Genomic DNA, 20,212 nt, shown 5'->3' with positions numbered 1-20,212 from the left:
CATACCCATGAAGACTCGAGGCTGTAATCGCTGCCAAAGGTCCTTCAACAAAGTACTGAGTGAAGGGTCTGAATACTTATGTAAATGTGATATCAGTTTTTATTTGTAATACATTTACGAAAAATAAAAAATAAACTGTTTTTGCTTTGCCATTATGGGCTATTGTGTGTAAATTGATGAGGGAAAGAAACGATTTAACAAAATGTGGAAAAAGTCAAGAGGTCTGAGGTCTACTTTCCGAATGCACTGTACAATACATACTGTAAGTTTTAAGTTGGATGCTAGATCCAATGTACAGTGTTCATTCAATTATTGATAGTGTTTTCTCTGTGTGTGGAGGGGTGACGAGGGGTGTTATAAGGTGAAAGACAGAAATATAGATTGAAAAATGGGTCAGGCACAAAAGAAGACTTGAGAGCAAATCAAGGAGAAAAGAAGAACAGAAAGTTTGAAAGTTTATTGAGCGTCAACACAGTTTTCAAGAAGTGGAAAACAGGAGTGGAAGGAAAGGCTTACATATATAAACAGGAAAATACAAAACAAGACAAAGGAAGCTGAATTTCTAAACACCTAAATCTTCAAGAGCCTGTTGTTCACTGCAATCCTAATGTATCATGGTACATGTAAAATATCTAACAAACAATAAAAAATACTCTTATTTCTTGTGTTTTCACTTTCTTAAAACATACCTAAATAGGTTCAAAGCAATAATACCTTATTAATGTATAATAGACATTTCTCTCTCTCCTCTTGATGTGTCTGCGAGTATCATATGACCATATAAACTCTGCCTCAAGTCACTCAGAATCTACTTAATGTTCTGATTTAGAAAATATGGCAAAAGCACATTAAAAAGTAATATAAAAAAACTACTTTGCACTACTATGCAAAAATCCAGTGTTTGTCAACTCTACATGAGGATAAAACGTTAGCGATCGTCAGCTAGCGTACCTGTTCTGACCATTAATCTCAGAAGCTGACCTCTGACCCCTTGGTCTTATTTGACAGCGACCACGGAGGTGTTGGTGATAGACTCCATGATGGCGGCCAGGCGGCTGCACAGGTCGTGGGGCACTTTGGAGCGCACCGTTGGTGGATCTTTTAAGACCACCCTCTCTGTTGAGCAGTCCAGAACCCTGGGCAGAAACTCACCCAGCTTTAACTGTAGGGAGTCTGAGAATGAGAGGAAGGGGGGAGAGGAAGAGAAAAACAGAGCTTCCATAAAAGGAGTAAAATACAGTTAAGATGTGTGATAAATTAGATGAGAGGAAAATGTGCTACAGAGAGAATTTCTTTTAATTATAAGCCTTATAATAACGCAATTATACCCCTCAGCTTTAAGTAAGGTGTTACTGAAATCTGCAAATGACAGCAGTGTTGATGTAGATAAACATTTAGCACAGCTTGGATAAAGCCCAGTAAGAACCTCTTCCCCTCCCTCTGTCCTCACCATCCAGGTCCACTTCCAGGTAGGAGCACCAGTGGCTGCGGATAGCCTCCATTGTGTCCAGGTCCTCCTGGCTGATCATGTCCGGCCGGCTCATCAGGTGCATGCAGGGGATAACCGCCTCATTCATGATGATCACGCCCTCCTCCACGCCGCTCACCTCGCTGCTCCTGAACAGGGTGGCCGCATTGTCATTCAATTCCTAGGAAGAGGGTAGAAGGGGGAGGGCATATGCATATGCAGTGTCACTATGGAGTCTTTTTGGATAAGAGCATATGCAAAATGACCAATCTGTAGCCAAATAAAAATGTATAGAGATAATTTGTCTATATACAGACAAAGTGTTAATATACTATATAGCAGGGCTATTAACTCCAGCCCTGTGAAACTTTCACTCACACTGAAGTTTAGCCTTCATATTCTCCATTTTATTAACTTTAATACATCTTGATTTTTATATTCCCAACTGACAATATCAGTCTCATGTCCCAAATCTTCACAACCAGGTCTTTCACAGTGATGCATCTGCATCATCAGTAGCACTCACTTTGAGACATCTCCTCCTGTAAAGTGCAATAAGTGACTGGTCCACCCCTCTCTTCTCCCCTCTTCTCAGTAGCATGGTGTTGTCTTTGTAGGCGTGGTTGAGGTAATTCAGCGCCTCGCTCACCCTGGTGGAACACAATGATATCACGCCACGTCAGCCAGTCAGCCCACTGATGACATCACATCAGACAGTCAGCCCACTCATTCACTCAAACCACCATACAGGCTGATCACGTAGGGGCAGAGCCCCGGTCGCCATGACAACACCTACTTTCCATGCTGGTACTGTTCCAAGCCCGTCAGCAGGTAGACAAACACTGTCCGGAACAGGCTGTAGTCGTCATGCCATTGCTGAGGAGAAGAGCACACAGACACAATCAATGCAAGTTTGGTCTGATTTCCAATGGAGAAAAAAGCTTACCTAGAGTCTTGGTATAAATCCATCCATCAAGGCCTGTGTAATGTAGGTTTATGCTCAAATAAGCATTTTATAGTGTTTAGCTCAAATTGTCCACATGTGTAATGACACAAAGGACCAGTAATCACTGATCTTAGATTATTTATGATTGTTGGAACAAACTGCTTAACAGTGGGGACAACATTTTGGAACATCACAGGTAATGATCATTCATACTCCATTCAACCATTTTTATGCCAGTAAAAATGTGTATGCTGGCGACATGATGATCGGTTGCCTGGCTGCCAATTTTCAACTAAAAATTCACTCCAATAACCAGAAAAATATTAAATCTACTTTTTGCACAGAGTGAGAGGTTCCCGCGCCATTCTAGCTGCCGGACATCTTGCATTTCCCAAAATCTTTGCTTGAAGTAGCAATTTCTAAGCTCCGCTGCCAGAATGACAGCGTGTCACACAGTATGACTCAAACAACACAAACAAAGATCTATACACATGCCAGAGGCATTTCTTACTCAGAACAAAAAGTGGATTTAATATTTTTGGGAATATTCTCCCGTTACCCGAGTTCCACCTGCAACTGAAAACAGGTATTTATAAGACAAATGCCTTCAAAATCAAAAATAAAGAAAGTATCATCAGTAAAGGTTGGTTGAAAGTTAGCCAATCTAAATCCAACCTCCAGGGGCATAGCTAAGGGAAACCTAGCTATTGACACATACCATATATTCCTCCATATCCATATCCTCTGGCTTGATGAGGCGTAGTTTGGCGCGGGCCTCTCTCATGATACTGATGGACCTACACAGGAAGTGATGATTTGCCCCACAGAAATAAACTTATGAATAATACTGTCAACTTGATAATGTTGATGAAATGCTTTTTAATTGTTCAACAAATAATTGTAAAAAATAGCAGCAACAAGCTGAATTGCATGTACAATTTACAATGAAATGACAAAACATGAACACATTTAAAAGTTTTTAAATATACATTTCATCGCATGTCAGCAAGTGGTGCTGACTGACCTGTCGTCAAAGCTGAGGTTGCGGTCGGTGAAGCCCTCCAGCAGGGTCCTCTCGATGACGCGATTGGGTGCCTTGTTCTGGAAGAAGTAGACCAGGGCGTGGTGCAGGCGTGGGTCCTGCTGGGCAGTGGTCTCCTCCTGGGACAACTCAAACAGACGGGAGTACTCCTCCTGGAACGCCTGAGGAGAGGGATGTGAGAGATGTTAGAGCCCACTGGGCATAGTAGTCATCTCAACGTATAGTTTTGATTTAAATTTGGTTGAGTTGTCAACTCACCCAGTGTTTAATAATGTCATTTTTTCCCTCCATTCAGATTACTACCTCTCACTTTTGGTTATTTGAAAATGAAATAATCTCCAAAATATCGCTATTTTTATAACAAGCAATAGAAAGTTGGTTGCATTTTCAGTTTAATCCACCAGAAAGAGACAGAACAAATATTACAACAAATATTATGGTTAAACAGAAATATATAAATTGATTAAAAAAACATTATTTTTGAAAAACATTTATAAAAATGGTATAATCTTCGTAAATTATATCATAAATAGGACTGGTGGAGTTTTGTCACACATGCAGTTAACAAAAAAATGTCTGCTCTATCCAAAATTACAAACAACTAATTGCAGCATTACCGCAAAAATGGAGAAGGCAGGCAAGTGGAAAGGGGAGAAGGTAAGGAACTTGTCTGTTGGCCCCTGCATTTAAGGCCAGAATTGGCTAAAGAAAATTGTGAGAAATAAAAAATGTATACCAGTTTCATTTAAGGACCAAACAATTGACAGCTGCGCCATACAGGTTGCAAAATAGTTGGGAGGAGATTTTTGATGTACCGATTCCATGGCACATGGTTTATGTAAAACTGTAAAATATACTGTCCATGGAATTATGTCTGCCAAGACTCTACCTCTCCCCTTAATGTACATACATCTGTCTCTACAAGAGGAGACTGACAGAATATTTACAAGTATAGCATGGTAGAAGGACTAGTGAGATTGCACTAGTGAGATTGCACAAACGACTTTACCTTGATGAGGCCAGCCTCAGGGCCTTCATTGTCGAATGCCTGTCTGGCTTTGGCTATGGCCATAATGATTCCCTGCATAGCTGGAGTGAGCATCATCTGAAACACAGAACCACAGAGAAGTACAAAGAATGGGCATTAGAGCGAGGCCATGCACAAATAAACTACTATAGCAATGATGCACCTTTCAGGGAGTCATGAATGCTGTATCCATTCATTGGATTGATGCAAACGAAGGTATTATAAATTGAAGCAACAGTCAAAAGAGTGGCATTGCCCAAAATGTATCCAAATGATTTTCTAACCAATAATCAATAGAAGTCATTGAACACAGAACAGCATGCTTTCAAAGTATTGGGGTTGGATTTATATATGTGCCTTCGGAAAGTATTCAGACCCCCTTGACTTTTTCAACATTGTTACATTACAGCCTTGTTCTAAAATGGATTAAATAAAAATTCCCCAGCAATCTACACACAATACCCCATAATGACAAAGCGAAAACAGGTTTTTATATATTTTTTAAAACTGTCTTAAATATAAAAAACAGAAATACATTATTTACATAAGTATTCAGACCCTTTGCTACGAGACTCTTAATTTAGCTCAGGTACATCCTGTTTCCATTTATCATCCTTGAGATGTTTCTACAACTTGATTAGAGTCCACCTGTGCTAAATTCAATTCATTGGACATGATTTGGAAAGGCACACCTGTCTATATAGGGTCCCACAGTTGACAGTACATGTCAGAGCAAAAACCAAGTCATGAGGTCGAAGAAATTGTCCATAGAGCTCTGAGACAGGATTGTGTGGAGGCACAAATCTGGTGAAGGGCAACAAAACATTTCTGCAGCATTGAAGGTCCCCAAGAACAAAGTGGCCTCCATCATTCTTAAATGGAAGACGTTTGGAACCACCAAGACTCTTCCGAGAGCTGGCCGCCAGGTCAAACTGAGCAGACAGGGGAGAAGGACAACCATCTCTGCAGCACTCCACCAATCAGACCGTTATGGTAGAGCGGCCAGACGGAAGCCACTCCTCAGTAAGGCACATGACAGCCCACTTGGAGTTTGCCAAAAGGCACCTAATGACTCAGACCATGAGAAACAAGATTCTCTGGTCTGATGAAACCAAGAGTGAACTATTTGGCCTGAATTGTGTCACATCTGGAGGAAACCTGGCATCATCCCTACTGTGAAGCATGGTGGTGGCAGTATCATCCTGTTGGGAGGTTTTTCAGCTGCAGGGACTGGGAGACTAGTCAGGATCAAGGCAAAGATGAACGGAGCAAAGTACAGAGAGGAATCTTGATGAAAACCTGCTCCAGAGTGCTCACAACCTCAGACTGGGGAGACGGGTCACCTTCCAACGGGACAACGACCCTACAAGTGACAAGACAACGCAGGAGTAGCTTCGGGACAAGTCTCTGAATGTCCTTGAATGGTCCATCCAGAGCCTGGACTTGAACCCGATCGAACATCTATGGAGAGACCTGAAAACAGCTGTGCAGCAACGCTCCCCATCCAATCTGACAGAGCTTGAGAGGATCTGCAGAGGAGAATGGGAGAAACTCACCAAATACAGGGGCGCCAAGCTTGTAGCGTCATACCCAAGAAGACTTGATGCTGTAATCATTGCCAAAGGTGTTTCAACAAAGTACTATGTAAAAGGTCTGAATACTTACGTAAATGTAATATTTAAAAAAAAATGTTTAACTGCTTTTGCTTTTCATTATGAGGTATAGTGTGTAGACTGACGAGAGGAATGTGGAAAAGTCAAGGGGTCTGAATACTATCTGAAGGCAGTGTATTTATTTAAATTATGTATGGGGCGACTCTCTACCTCTTCATTGTAGCCGTCATTGTCAGCCTGCACCAGGATCCTGCCCACGTTGGGAATCTCCACCTCCAACACCACGTTCTCTGGTTGCTGCTGCCGGCGACAAGGCGCCGGCAGGGCGTCCTGACCATCCTCGCTGTCTGCCTGCGTGTCGGGCGCTGCCGCAGCTTCCGCCCCTGCCTCTCTGACTCCAGTCTCGCTGTCGGTCTCAGTGGTGAACTCTGTGGAGGGGTCATGGGTCACAGCTGCAGTCTGGGCCTGGCCATTCATCTCTGCTGCAGGGCTGGGAGACTGTGGTGGGGGGAGCTGCTGGGCATATGAAGTTGACATTAAGTTAGATAGATCAAGTTAGCTGGTTAATGCCAAGTCTAAGGCATATAGAGACCTAACATGCATACTTGTCTGGTACTTGTCTGATAATAAAAAAAGGTGTCACCTCTCCCAAACAAAAATTATTATTATGCTTACACAATAAAACGCTTAATTGCAGCATATATAATTTAAATAAAATAGAATGATTTTTCTGACTGGATCCCCTTTTGATTGACAAACTGAGTCGTAAAATGTACATTTACTGTGCATTAACATAGTTGGATTATTAAAATAACGGAATGACCATAAACAAAACCAAAAGCACTCCACTACATTGGGATTCATTCAGGACTATATACATTCACCACTAGAGGTCGTATGTACACCATTTATGAATACGTTTGCCGTTTGCACAGGCAGGTAGTCTGTCCGGCAAGTAATGGAATGTGACACACGCCAAGCGGATTACAGTTATATTTAACATAAGGTGGGTAAAATCTAGACATAATATTCAGATACTACTGATACTACTTGGACAACTTTCTACCAAAAATTAGACAACAAAGAGCAACCAGGAATACACCCATTCTGTTTCATACACAATCACAAAATTCTGCTGTTACGCAATGTTGAAAACAGCCACATCAGAAGCATTCTCATAACATTTCACAGGCCTGAAAAAGAGCATCGGTCCAATCAACCAACCTACGGCTTGGCGGCAGGTAGCCTAGTGGTTAGAGTGTTGGGCCAGTAACCGAAAGGTTGCTGGATCGAATCCCAGAGCTGACAAGGTAAAAATCTGTCCTTCTGCCCCTGAGTGTTCTGGCCCACTGTTCCCCGGGCACCAAAGACGTGGATGACGATTATGGCAGCCCCCTGCACCTCTCAGATTCAGAGGGGTTGGGTTAAATGCAGTTGAATGCATTCAGATGTACAACTGACTAGGGATCCCCCTTTTAATACGCCAGAACTCTCTCCAACTAACCGACCGTAAAGTACAGTAAGAGGAATAAAAAGCTCCTGTTCTACTTAAAGGCTGGCCACAGCTCCTGTGTCCTCCTGACAGTGTCCGCAAGAACCCCCCGTGGTAAACCAACTGACTGTGGAATGCTGCTGGGATGACCGGGGGAGGGTGTGCAGTGACTGACTGCTAAGGCCGTATCGCCTCCAGGGAGGGAGTGGGATGTGGGGGAAAGGACATTGGCCAAACACTTGGGGTATACTAACTACAGAATCTGTTTAGTCACAACACATCTAGCATGAAAATGGCATACTAAAACAAAAATTAAGCTCACAAGTACAATCTCACAAAAGACTTGGTTAAAACTCAGACAAGATAGGTAGGTTAGGCCAGTGGTAAACACAGCTGCCTTTAGCCACTGTCTAAAAGATAAACAATAACTCTGAGAATAACTTTCTTATATGTTGTTTATATAAAACTGAATGACTCGCTCCCAAAACATCTAGTAGCAGAAGCTATCACTATGCAACAGTAAGAGATATAGGCCTAGGTCTATATGTGTACGTGGCCTAGATAAGACTATGTGACCGATATTCAATTGGTGCTCAGATGACAACCCCAGACCCCTCTTTTCACCCTGCCCACTTGACTGTGTTGCTGCCCCTCCTTGTCCTCGCTGGTATGTTGGCAGGGCTCTGGCGTGACAGTCTGGTGGTCGCTCTCCTCTGGGCTGCTGCCAGCGTTCTCCAGGGACACAGGTATTGGGGACACAGGTACTGGGGACTGGGGCTGGCGTGTTGGGACAGGCTCTGAAACAGGACAAGGACCTGTTTCAGATCTGAAATATTTGCTAGTGCTTAATTGAACAATTGAACAATTAATACATTTGATACATTTTATGAAGAGGGAAATTGATTTGTCCCCATCGGTAGACAGACAGGGACAATAGGGCTTGGCCAAATGTGGTGACCATATCATTCAGTATCTGACTAAAAGACAAGGACAAAAACCAACAAACACTGCCACCCTCAAAGAACATTCTCATGTAACCCTGCCATATAAATTGATGTCCAGACTGACGTTCAGATTCCACTGCCGGTTTAACAGCCAACTCTGCCTCTGGTTCCTGTCCCAGCTCCCCAGTGGGTTCCTGGGCAGGTCCAGGTTGGGGGACTGGTTCTGCTGCCTCGTCTTTTTTTTTACTGGGAACACGAGTGGAGGTGGAGGCTGCTGTGGGTGCGGCCGGCTCCTGCTGTGGCGGCTGGTATAACTGCTCTTCCCACTCCCTGAGCTCTTGCTGGAACCAGTGGTTGTCCTCGCGCACGTAGCGCCCGAGGATGGGTGGCAGAGAGTCCATGCCCTGCATGACCTGGCCCGTCTCGTCATCTGTGTCTTCTGTGGACAGAAATATCATAAATATAAACAACATCACAATGAGCTAACTGATCACATTCAATAGTAACATAAACTAAGCAGCATACCCTGAAAAGACAAGCAAAACACACTAAAAAACATTATGGAAAAAAACACCTGTTCAGGCTATGAATTGGATATTCATTAATGTATTTATGTATACATCCTGAGCAACAGTTACAGTGTGCACAGATATAGCAGGTATACAGTATAGGTGTGGCCAGATATACAGGCCATTCAGACAGTATTCAGATCCCTGCACGTTTTGCAAATTTTGTTACATTACAGCCTTATTCTAAATCTTCATAAATCTACACACAACAACCGATAATGACAAAGAAAAAAATGTTTAGATTTTTTTGTAAATGTATATATAAAAAAAACATCACATAAGTATTCAGACCCTTTGCTCAATACTTTGTTGAAGCACCTTTGGCAGCGGTTACTGCCTCGAGTCTTCTTGGGTATGACGTTACAAGGTTGGCACACCTGTATTTGGGGAGTTACACATTCTTCTCTGCAGATCCTCTCAAGCTCTGTCAGGTTGGATGGGGAGCATCGCTGCACAGCTCTTTTCAGGTCTCTCCAGAGATGTTCGATCGGGTTCAAGATCGGGCTCTGGCTGGGCCACTCAAGGACATTCAGAGACTTGTCCCGAAGCCACTCCTGCATCGTCTTGGCTGTGTGCTTAGTCGTTGTCCTGTTGGAAGGTGAACCTTCACCCCAGTCTGAGGTCCTGAACAGGTTGTCATCAAGATTTCTCTCTGTACTTTTGCTATGTTCATCTTTGCCTTTTTTATACATTTGCAAACATTTCTAAACCCGTTTTCGCTTCGTCATTATAGGGTATTGTGTGTAGATTGCTGAATATTTTTTTTATTTAATCGATTTTAGAATAAGGCTGAAACAAAATGTGGGAAAAGTCAAGGGGTCTGAATACTTTCCAAAGGCACCATATATAAACAGCACTGTAACATGTCAACTTCCACATGTCATGACACAAAAACATTTCCGATGTTGCAGTCCAAAGTGATTTAGCTGAGCATGACTGGCTTCATGTTTTTGGTCCCTGGCATACATCGCTAGTTCAGTTTGTGGTCATACACACATCCTTAAAAAATGAAGGTGCTGGCCTAAGGAAGGATACCTGAAGAGAACAGAAAGGCCTGCACACTGAATTTGCTCCCAATTACCACCTTTATTGACAACGTTTCGATCCAACACGGATCTTCTTCAGGTCAAACGGACTGAGTGCTCACTTCACAATATACTGTACATAAAAATGTTCACCTTGCAAACATAACTCGTTTCTCAGGAGAATGGGGAGGAGGGATACAGGTACCTGCAATTAGGTGAGGCAGCCTGTCGTCGATATACATGAGACAATAGGCGCTGGCGTTGGTCATGCCTCCGTACGAGTCCCTGACCAGCTCCTCCCAGGACGACTCGCTGACGATGACGTCGTTGTACTTCATCCAGCACTGGTTGCTGTGGTCGTAGATATAGGCCCAGTAGTGGCCGGCCAAGGCTTGGCCCTCGTGGACGAGGACAGCGTGAAGCCTGTACGGAACCTTCACACACATCAAAACAAGAGAAACTTTCTGTATTGGCATGTGCACACATCAAACAAGAGATTAGGACTAGAAAAGTAAAGTTTTAGCACAAACCATGAATCATTATAGTCTCTTGTGACAGAGCGGTAACATAATGCCAAATCGAGTACCTGACAAGATTTGGTTCTGGGTTCCGAGATGAATCATTATGCAATGCTTGTGACACATGTTCAATCTAACAAAGTTCTATTAGTGTATCACATGCTTTAACCTGACATGGACTGTCAGATAGATGGGATCTTACCTGACACAGACGGTTATCCGAGTACATGCCCTCCAGCGCTTGGCTGACCCTGTCGATGCTGGCCTTTAGCTCTGAGCACCGAGACACAGACACACAGATCAATGCAGTGCACCTGGGGCCGGGCCAGACACACACACACACACACACACACACACACACACTTTCTCTCTCTCTCTCTGGGATAACTGACTGACAGCTAGGGTAGGCTGTCTGCTCATAATATACATCCAAATGAAGAATTATCACTAGATATGTACAGTAAATGAGTATTACCACATAATGCCTCAAATCATGTTTAAACAGGTCAACATGCTCTCATGGAAGAGAATCTCGCAATCACTACAGAGCTATCACAGAAATTAAGGGCTATTTGCATGTGAAAATGTCACAGGATGTAGAAGATCCATTGTTCACACATTGCCCGTGCTATGCATATCTTACCGAGAGTGGCTGTAATGGACAACAATACATTTCAACTTGAACCCAATTGCAGAGAGGTTATCATTAGTGAATCCAGGTGTAAGTGACCGTACCGTCCATGTTGTTCTCCAGCTCTGTCCTCCAGCGCTGCAGGCAGGTCTTGACGAAGCGCAGCTCCTCCTCAGTCACACTGTGGGGGGCGGGATGAGGTGGGGCGTCCATGGGGGGTCTGCACTGGGTGAAGGGCTTGTAGATGGGCATCCTCTGGCTCGAGGAGTGCTTCTGCTGACAGGTGGAGCTGTCGGACGGGCCTGCGTCTCCTGGCTCATGACACTGACTGAGGAGACCCACAGAGGAAAGGCAAGATGTCAACAAATGGGGTTGGCATACATTGAAGACAGAGTGGGTGATGTACTATACATAGGCTAACAGGTAAAACATTACAGGGGCGATTTGGTAAATCTCATATCTGAAATCATTTTAATATTACCCATCGTTTTTACTAGGATTTTCAAATTGTATTCATTGATTTTCAATTATCCCCTGAATTGACTGACTTCACACTGACATTCTAGTTAGGAACACATCAAAGTGTTTACTCTGACTGCAGCTGTCACTGCTGTCACATTGACTAATAAGGAGTACCGGTAAGTCGTGACAGGACTATTTATTTATTTCACCTTTATTTAACCAGGTAGGCAAGTTGAGAACAAGTTCTCATTTACAATTGCGACCTGGCCAAGATAAAGCAAAGCAGTTCGACACATACAACGACACAGAGTTACACATGGAGTAAAACAAACATACAGTCAAATAATACAGTATAAACAAGTCTATATACGATGTGTGCAAATGAGGTGAGATAAGGGAGGTAAAGGCAAAAAAAGGCCATGGTGGCAAAGTAAATACAATATAGCAAGTAAAACACTGGAATGGTAGATTTGCAATGGAAGAATGTGCAAAGTAGAAATAAAAATATTGGGGTGCAAAGGAGCAAAATAAAACAAATAAATAAATTAAATACAGTAGGGAAAGAGGTAGTTGTTTGGGCTAAATTATAGGTGGGCTATGTACAGGTGCAGTAATCTGTGAGCTGCTCTGACAGTTGGTGCTTAAAGCTAGTGAGGGAGATAAATGTTTCCAGTTTCAGAGATTTTTGTAGTTCGTTCCAGTCATTGGCAGCAGAGAACTGGAAGGAGAGGGGGCCAAAGAAAGAATTGGTTTTGGGGGTGACTAGAGAGATATACCTGCTGGAGCGTGTGCTACAGGTGGGAGATGATATGGTGACCAGCGAGCTGAGATAAGGGGGGACTTTACCTAGCAGGGTCTTGTAGATGACATGGAGCCAGTGGGTTTGGCGACGAGTATGAAGCGAGGGCCAGCCAAAGGCCTAGATATCGTGTAAGCACTAGAAACTTCTACATGTACACATAGTCTTGACAATTGAGACAGTTGTCCCAGAGGTCCTTGCCTGGTATCGTCAGGGTTGGCGTCTGTGTGCTGGGGGTTGCTGCTGGGGGGAGTGGGGGAAGAGGCAGCCAGCCTCGGGTCTTCAGCAGGGGACACACTGGTGGGCTTAGTGCAGGCGAACTCCAACATGTACTGTAACATGTCTGCCAGGGGATAAGTTGTCGGCCCCGAGCCATAGCTTCTGTAGCTGGAAAAAGAAGGAGACAAAAGGTTGAACTCATGGTAAATTGGTGACAAACAGATTTCATTTAAAAAATGTCAGTCATGATTCACGAGCAGGACATTTCCTACGTGAATCAAAATACTCATATTAGAGAAACACTGTGTGTACGTCAGTTTTTCATGGTTTATTCACTCTCAGTTGACACATTTGGTCCATCCTGGTGCAGTCATCAGTGAATTCTTCAATAAAAAAATGATTAGCTAAAAGAGCACAGTTGTCCTCCAAAATGTGTATTGGCGTGTACCTGATGTGCCACACTGCTTTACAAACAGTAAACTCAATAGTAAACTCGCCATTCCAGTTTCTGCTGCAGGACCGTAAGATGCTCCTTCAGTCGCTTCACCTCTCCTCTCCTGTTGTGGGTCTGCTCATTGTTCTTGTGAAGGTATCTGTTTGCATACAGTAAACTTAGTTTACCACAATAAGAGTTTGAATCTGATTCCCCAATTACAGTATCATCATTACAATGCAATACAATGCTCAGTCTACTGTAAATGCATGCTGGTACTCAATATCTTTGAAGAGTTTCTATCCAAAAAGCTATATTTCCATTTTCAGAAACGATGGTAAATGAGCTTTTATTTAAAGGATTCATGAAAGAGATTGGTGTGTTTTTTCACTATCTAATCAAAGCATGAGGTTGTTCAATGACAGTTGAAAAAAAAAAATCACTTGAAGGTTTAATTTCAGAGAAAAATATGTTTTTTGAGAAAAAATAAAAGTAGTAATGCTAGGTTTTACACAGTCAAATGTAACAAATAACTACTTATATATTATATTAAATATATAAAGAACGGTATAAATGACACATTTGTGACATCAATAATTAAACAAATAAAATAATAATCAATATAGTAATATGAGATCTGTTTGTGAAACACTGACATTTTAGTCATTTAGCAGATGCTCTTATTCAGAGTGACTTACAGTTAGTGCATTCATCTTCAGATAGCTAAGTGAAACAACCTCATACAGTATATCACATACCGTAGCGTTTGGGAATAAACTCTTCATATGAATATACACTGCTCAAAAAAATAAAGGGAACACTTAAACAACACAATGTAACTCAAAGTCAATCACACTTCTGTGAAATCAAACTGTCCACTTAGGAAGCAACACTGATTGACAATAAATTTCACATGCTGTTGTGCAAATGGAATAGACAACAGGTGGAAATTATAGGCAATTAGCAAGACACCCCCAATAAAGAAGTGGTTCTGTAAGGTGGTGACCACAGACCACTTCTCAGTTCCTATGCTTCCTGGCTGATGTTTTGGTCACTTTTGAATGCTGGCGGTGCTTTCACTCTAGTGGTAGCATGAGGCGGAGTCTACAACCCACACAAGTGGCTCAGGTAGTGCAGCTCATCCAGGATGGGACATCAATGCGAGTTGTGGCAAGAAGGTTTGCTGTGTCTGTCAGCGTAGTGTCCAGAGCATGGAGGCGCTACCAGGAGACAGGCCAGTACATCAAGAGACGTGGAGGAGGCCGTAAGAGGGCAACAACCCAGCAGCAGGACCGCTACCTCCGCCTTTGTGCAAGGAGGAGCAGGAGGAGCACTGCCAGAGCCCTGCAAAATGACCTCCAGCAGGCCACAAATGTGCATGTGTCTGCACAAACGGTCAGAAACAGACTCCATGAGGGTGGTATGAGGGTCCGACGTCCACAGGTGGGGGTTTGCTTACAGCCTACAAACTAAAATGAAATTGTTGAAAATATGTGTCAATACCACACAAAGAGGCTATGTCCAGTTGTGACTAGGCTACCAGAGAACAACAAGATTGGCAAATTCGCCACTGGCGCCCTGTGCTCTTCACAGATGAAAGCAGGTTCACATTGAGCACATGTGACAGACGTGACAGTCTGGAGACGCCGTGGAGAACGTTCTGCTGCCTGCAACATCCTCCAGCATGACCGGTTTGGCGGTGGGTCAGTCATGGTGTGGGGTGGCATTTCTTTGGGGGGCCGCACAGCCCTCCATGTGCTCGCCAGAGGTAGCCTGACTGCCATTAGGTACCGAGATGAGATCCTCAGACCCCTTGTGAGACCATATGCTGGTGCGGTTGGCCCTGGGGTCCTCCTAATGCAAGACAATGCTAGACCTCATGTGGCTGGAGTGTGTCAGCAGTTCCTGCAAGAGGAAGGCAATGATGCTATGGACTGGCCCGCCCATTCCCCAGACCTTAATCCAATTGAACACATCTGGGACATTACATTTACATTTACATTTAAGTCATTTAGCAGACGCTCTTATCCAGAGCGACTTACAAATTGGTGCGTTCACCTTAAGACATCCAGTGGAACTGCCACTTTACAATAGTGCATCTAAATCTTTTAAGGGGGGTGAGAAGGATTACTTTATCCTATCCTAGGTATTCCTGAAAGAGGTGGGGCTTCAGGTGTCTCCGGAAGGTGGTGATTGACTCCGCTGTCCTGGCGTCGTGAGGGAGTTTGTTCCACCATTGGGGGGCCAGAGCAGCGAACAGTTTTGACTGGGCTGCGCGGGAACTGTACTTCCTCAGTGGTAGGGAGGCGAGCAGGCCAGAGGTGGATGAACGCAGTGCCCTTGTTTGGGTGTAGGGCCTGATCAGAGCCTGGAGGTACTGAGGTGCCGTTCCCCTCACAGCTCCGTAGGCAAGCACCATGGTCTTGTAGCGGATGCGAGCTTCAACTGGAAGCCAGTGGAGAGAGCGGAGGAGCGGGGTGACGTGAGAGAACTTGGGAAGGTTGAACACCAGACGGGCTGCGGCGTTCTGGATGAGTTGTAGGGGTTTAATGGCACAGGCAGGGAGCCCAGCCAACAGCGAGTTGCAGTAATCCAGACGGGAGATGACAAGTGCCTGGATTAGGACCTGCGCTGCTTCCTGTGTGAGGCAGGGTCGTACTCTGCGGATGTTGTAGAGCATGAACCTACAAGAACGGGCCACCGCCTTGATGTTAGTTGAGAACGACAGGGTGTTGTCCAGGATCACGCCAAGGTTCTTAGCGCTCTGGGAGGAGGACACAATGGAGTTGTCAACCGTGATGGCGAGATCATGGAATGGGCAGTCCTTCCCCGGGAGGAAGAGCAGCTCCGTCTTGCCGAGGTTCAGCTTGAGGTGGTGATCCGTCATCCACACTGATATGTCTGCCAGACATGCAGAGATGCGATTCGCCACCTGGTCATCAGAAGGGGGAAAGGAGAAGATTAATTGTGTGTCGTCTGCATAGCAATGATAGGAGAGACCATGTGAGGTTATGACAGAGCCAAGTGACTTGGTGTATAGCGAGAATAGGAGAGGGCCTAGAACAGAGCCCTGGGGGACGCCAGTGGTGAGAGCGCGTGGTGAGGAGACAGATTCTCGCCACGCCACCTGGTAGGAGCGACCTGTCAGGTAGGACGCAATCCAAGCGTGGGCCGCGCCGGAGATGCCCAACTCGGAGAGGGTGGAGAGGAGGATCTGATGGTTCACAGTATCGAAGGCAGCCGATAGGTCTAGAAGGATGAGAGCAGAGGAGAGAGAGTTAGCTTTAGCAGTGCGGAGGGCCTCCGTGATACAGAGAAGAGCAGTTTTAGTTGAATGACTAGTCTTGAAACCTGACTGATTTGGATCAAGAAGGTCATTCTGAGAGAGATAGCGGGAGAGCTGGCCAAGGACGGCACGTTCAAGAGTTTTGGAGAGAAAAGAAAGAAGGGATACTGGTCTGTAGTTGTTGACATCGGAGGGATAGAGTGTAGGTTTTTTCAGAAGGGGTGCAACTCTCGCTCTCTTGAAGACAGAAGGGACGTAGCCAGCGGTCAGAGATGAGTTGATGAGCGAGGTGAGGTAAGGGAGAAGGTCTCCGGAAATGGTCTGGAGAAGAGAGGAGGGAATAGGGTCAAGCGGGCAGGTTGTTGGGCGGCCGGCCGTCACAAGACGCGAGATTTCATCTGGAGAGAGAGGGGAGAAAGAGGTCAGAGCACAGGGTAGGGCAGTGTGAGCAGAACCAGCGGTGTCGTTTGACTTAGCAAACGAGGATCGGATGTCGTCGACCTTCTTTTCAAAATGGTTGACGAAGTCATCTGCAGAGAGGGAGGAGGGGGGGGAGGAGGATTCAGGAGGGAGGAGAAGGTGGCAAAGAGCTTCCTAGGGTTAGAGGCAGATGCTTGGAATTTAGAGTGGTAGAAAGTGGCTTTAGCAGCAGAGACAGAAGAGGAAAATGTAGAGAGGAGGGAGTGAAAGGATGCCAGGTCCGCAGGGAGGCGAGTTTTCCTCCATTTCCGCTCGGCTGCCCGGAGCCCTGTTCTGTTCGGACATCATGTCTCGCTCCATCCACCAACGCCACGTTGCACCAAGGCTGTCCAGGAGTTGGCGGATGCTTTAGTCCAGGTCAAAAGTTTTAGAACACCTACTCATTCAAGGGTTTTTCTTTATATTTACCATTTTCTACATTGTAGAAAAATAGTGAAGACATTAAAACTATCAAATATATGGAATAATGTAGTAAAACCCCCCCCCAAAAAATAAAAAATAAAGTTTCAATATATATCCATCCTTTGCCTTGATGACGGCTTTGCACACTCTTGGCATTCTCTCAAACAGCTTCATGAGGTAGTCACCTGGAATGCATTTCAATTAACAGTGCCTTGTTTAAAGTTAATTTGTGTAATTTCTTTCCTTCTTAATGCGTTTGAGCCAATCTACAATAGTTTGAGCCTGTCTTGTGACAAGGTAGGGGTGATATACAGAAGATAGCCATATTTGGAAAAAGACCAAGTCCATATTATGGCAAGAACACCTCAAATAAGCAAAAAGAAACGACAGTCTATCATTACTTTAAGACATGAAGGTCAGTCAATAGGGAAAATTTCAAGAACTCTAAGTTTCTTCAAGTGTAGTCACAAAAAACATCAAGCGCTATGATGAAACTGTCTCATGAGGACCACCACAGGAATGGAAGACCCAGAGTTACCTCTGCTGCAGAGGATAAGTTCATTAGAGTTACCAGCCTCAGAAATTGCAGCCCAAATAAATGCTTCAGAGTTCAAGTAACAGACATCTCAAAATCAACTGTTCAGAGGACACTGCATGAATCAGGCTTCCATGGTTGAATTGCTGCAAAGAAACCACTACTAAAGTAAACCGATAATTAGAAGAGACTTGCTTGGGCCAAGAAAGACGAGCAATGGACAGTAGACCGGTGGGAATCTGTCGTTTGGTCTGATGAGTCCAATTTGAGATTTTTGGTTCAAACCGCAGTGTCTTTGTGAGATGTTCTAATACTTTTGACTGGTCGTGTACACAGTTTTAGCTTTTCCACAAATTAATATCAAGCAGCTCACCTGTCCATATAAATGATTTCTTGGAACTCCAGTTTCTTGTGAATCTTCTCTGGGCGTCCTAACGACTGGTTGAACTCAAACCTGGACAGTTCAAAGGTCAACACTGGTGGTAACTTTGAGAACCATCTCTGAAACATAGAATTCCCACCCACATGAATATTCCCATATACTGTACATTTCTATGTATATCTACACTACCGTTCAAAAGTTTGGGGTCACTTAAAAATGTCTTTGTTTTTGAAAGAAAATATGTTTTTTTGTTCATTAAAATCACATCAATTTGATCAGAAATACAGTGTAGACATTGTTAACGTTGTAAATGACTATTGTAGCTGGAAACGGCAGATTTTTATGGAATATCAACATAGGCATACAGAGGCCATTATCAGCAACCATCACTCCTGTGTTCCAATGGCATGTTGTGTTAGCTAATCCAAGTTTATAATTTTAAAAGGCTAATTGATCATTAGAAAACCCTTTTGCAATTATGTTAGCACAGCTGAAATTGTTGTGCTGAAGCAATAAAACTGGCCTTCTTTAGACTAGTTAAGTATCTTGAGCATCAGCATTTGTGGGTTTGATTACAGGCTCAAAATGGCCAGAAACAAATAACTTTCTTCTGAAACTCAGTCTATTCTTGTTCTGAGAAATGAAAGCTATTCCATGCGACTCTAGGATGCTGGCCTTCTAGGCAAAGTTCCTCTGTCCAGTGTCTGTGTTCTTTTGCCCATTTTAATCTTTTCTTTTCCTTTTTTGGCTAGTCTGAGATATGGCTTTTTCTTTGCAACTCTACCTAGAAGGCCAGCATCCCGGAGTCGCTTCTTCACTGTTGATGTTGAGACTGGTGTTTTGCGGGTACTATTTAATGAAGCTGCCAGTTGAGGACAGGTGAGGTTTTTGTTTCTCAAACTAGACACTCTAATATATTTGTCCTCATGCTAATTTGTGCACTGGGGCCTCCCACTCCTCTTTCTATTCTGTTAGAGCCAGTTTGCGCTGTTCTGTGAAGGGAGTAGTACACAGCGTTGTATGAGATCTTTAGTTTCTTGGTAATTTCTCGCATGGAATAGCCTTCATTTCTCAGAACAAGAATACACTGACGAGTTTCAGAAGAAAGTTATTTGTTTCTGGCCATTTTGAGCCTGTAATCGAACCCACAAATGCTGATGCTCCAGATACTCAACTGGTCTAAAGAAGGCCAGTTTTATTGCTTCTTTAATCAGGACAAGCGTTTTCAGCTGTGCTAACATAATTGCAAAACGGTTTTCTAATGATCAATTAGCCTTTTAAAATGATAAACTTGGATTAGCTAACACAACGTGCCATTGGAACACAGGAGTGATGCTTGCTGATAATGGGCCTCTGCAAGCCTATGTAGACATTCCATTAAAAAAAGAATCTGCCATTTCCAGCTACAATAGTAATTTACAACATTAACAATGTCTACACTGTATGTATGATACATTTGATGTTATTTTAATGGGCAAAAAATGTGCTTTTCTTTCAAAAACAAGGACATTTCTGTGACCCCAAACTTTTGAGCGGTAGTGTATATTACATTAACATTTAGATTTGGCTTAACATTCACAACAACATACAAAGTAAACATAAAGCTAGGAATTTGGTATGCTCACCTTGCTGCCAGATGAAATGGTTTGATCCGGATGGAGGGCTTCAATCTCCCCCTCTACCATGGCACCTTCCAGACATTCCTCCAAGTTGTTGAAACCGTTCACTTGTAAGGGGTACTGGCCAAACTGCTCGATGTTGGATAAGGTCTTGCCTAAACATGGTCAAACATCAATATGAATTGATAGAAAAAATACTGATGGAATAAGAAGCGTCAGGAGTTTTTCTTCACGATGGGACCTCCGCAGGAAAATCTCTGAGGCCTAGTTAAAGGCTATATCAGGTTATGACAAAAGTCATAGCCCTTGATAGTGAAAAG

The 20,212-nt window shown here is 43.8% G+C and overlaps 1 protein-coding gene across 6 annotated transcripts in view; it reads right to left on the bottom strand.

Annotated features, from left to right (window-relative positions):
- Positions 1 to 442: 442 nt before the first annotated feature.
- LOC115105433 (ubiquitin carboxyl-terminal hydrolase 28-like) overlaps positions 443 to 20,212 on the bottom strand; it is a 28,104-nt gene continuing 8,334 nt past the window's right edge. For 5 of the 6 annotated variants that reach the window (XM_029627490.2, XM_029627491.2, XM_029627493.2 and 2 more), the window contains 17 exons: positions 19,899 to 20,047; positions 18,265 to 18,392; positions 13,253 to 13,348; positions 12,738 to 12,923; positions 11,380 to 11,603; positions 10,847 to 10,917; positions 10,332 to 10,560; positions 8,657 to 8,971; positions 8,213 to 8,385; positions 6,307 to 6,609; positions 4,466 to 4,561; positions 3,439 to 3,617; positions 3,133 to 3,211; positions 2,265 to 2,344; positions 1,995 to 2,118; positions 1,451 to 1,649; positions 443 to 1,173 (listed from right to left, as the gene is read on the bottom strand). In XM_029627490.2, coding sequence (XP_029483350.1) covers positions 998 to 1,173; positions 1,451 to 1,649; positions 1,995 to 2,118; positions 2,265 to 2,344; positions 3,133 to 3,211; positions 3,439 to 3,617; positions 4,466 to 4,561; positions 6,307 to 6,609; positions 8,213 to 8,385; positions 8,657 to 8,971; positions 10,332 to 10,560; positions 10,847 to 10,917; positions 11,380 to 11,603; positions 12,738 to 12,923; positions 13,253 to 13,348; positions 18,265 to 18,392; positions 19,899 to 20,047 — 2,807 coding nt within the window. In that variant the 3' untranslated portion in view covers positions 443 to 997. The remainder of the gene's footprint in view (positions 1,174 to 1,450; positions 1,650 to 1,994; positions 2,119 to 2,264; positions 2,345 to 3,132; positions 3,212 to 3,438; positions 3,618 to 4,465; positions 4,562 to 6,306; positions 6,610 to 8,212; positions 8,386 to 8,656; positions 8,972 to 10,331; positions 10,561 to 10,846; positions 10,918 to 11,379; positions 11,604 to 12,737; positions 12,924 to 13,252; positions 13,349 to 18,264; positions 18,393 to 19,898; positions 20,048 to 20,212) is intronic. The other variant, XM_029627492.2, reaches the window with a different exon arrangement.

This window comes from Oncorhynchus nerka, linkage group LG22 (genome assembly GCF_034236695.1).
Source record: "Oncorhynchus nerka isolate Pitt River linkage group LG22, Oner_Uvic_2.0, whole genome shotgun sequence".
NCBI lineage: Eukaryota > Metazoa > Chordata > Actinopteri > Salmoniformes > Salmonidae > Oncorhynchus > Oncorhynchus nerka.
This window is presented reverse-complemented; position numbering and strand designations above follow the sequence as displayed.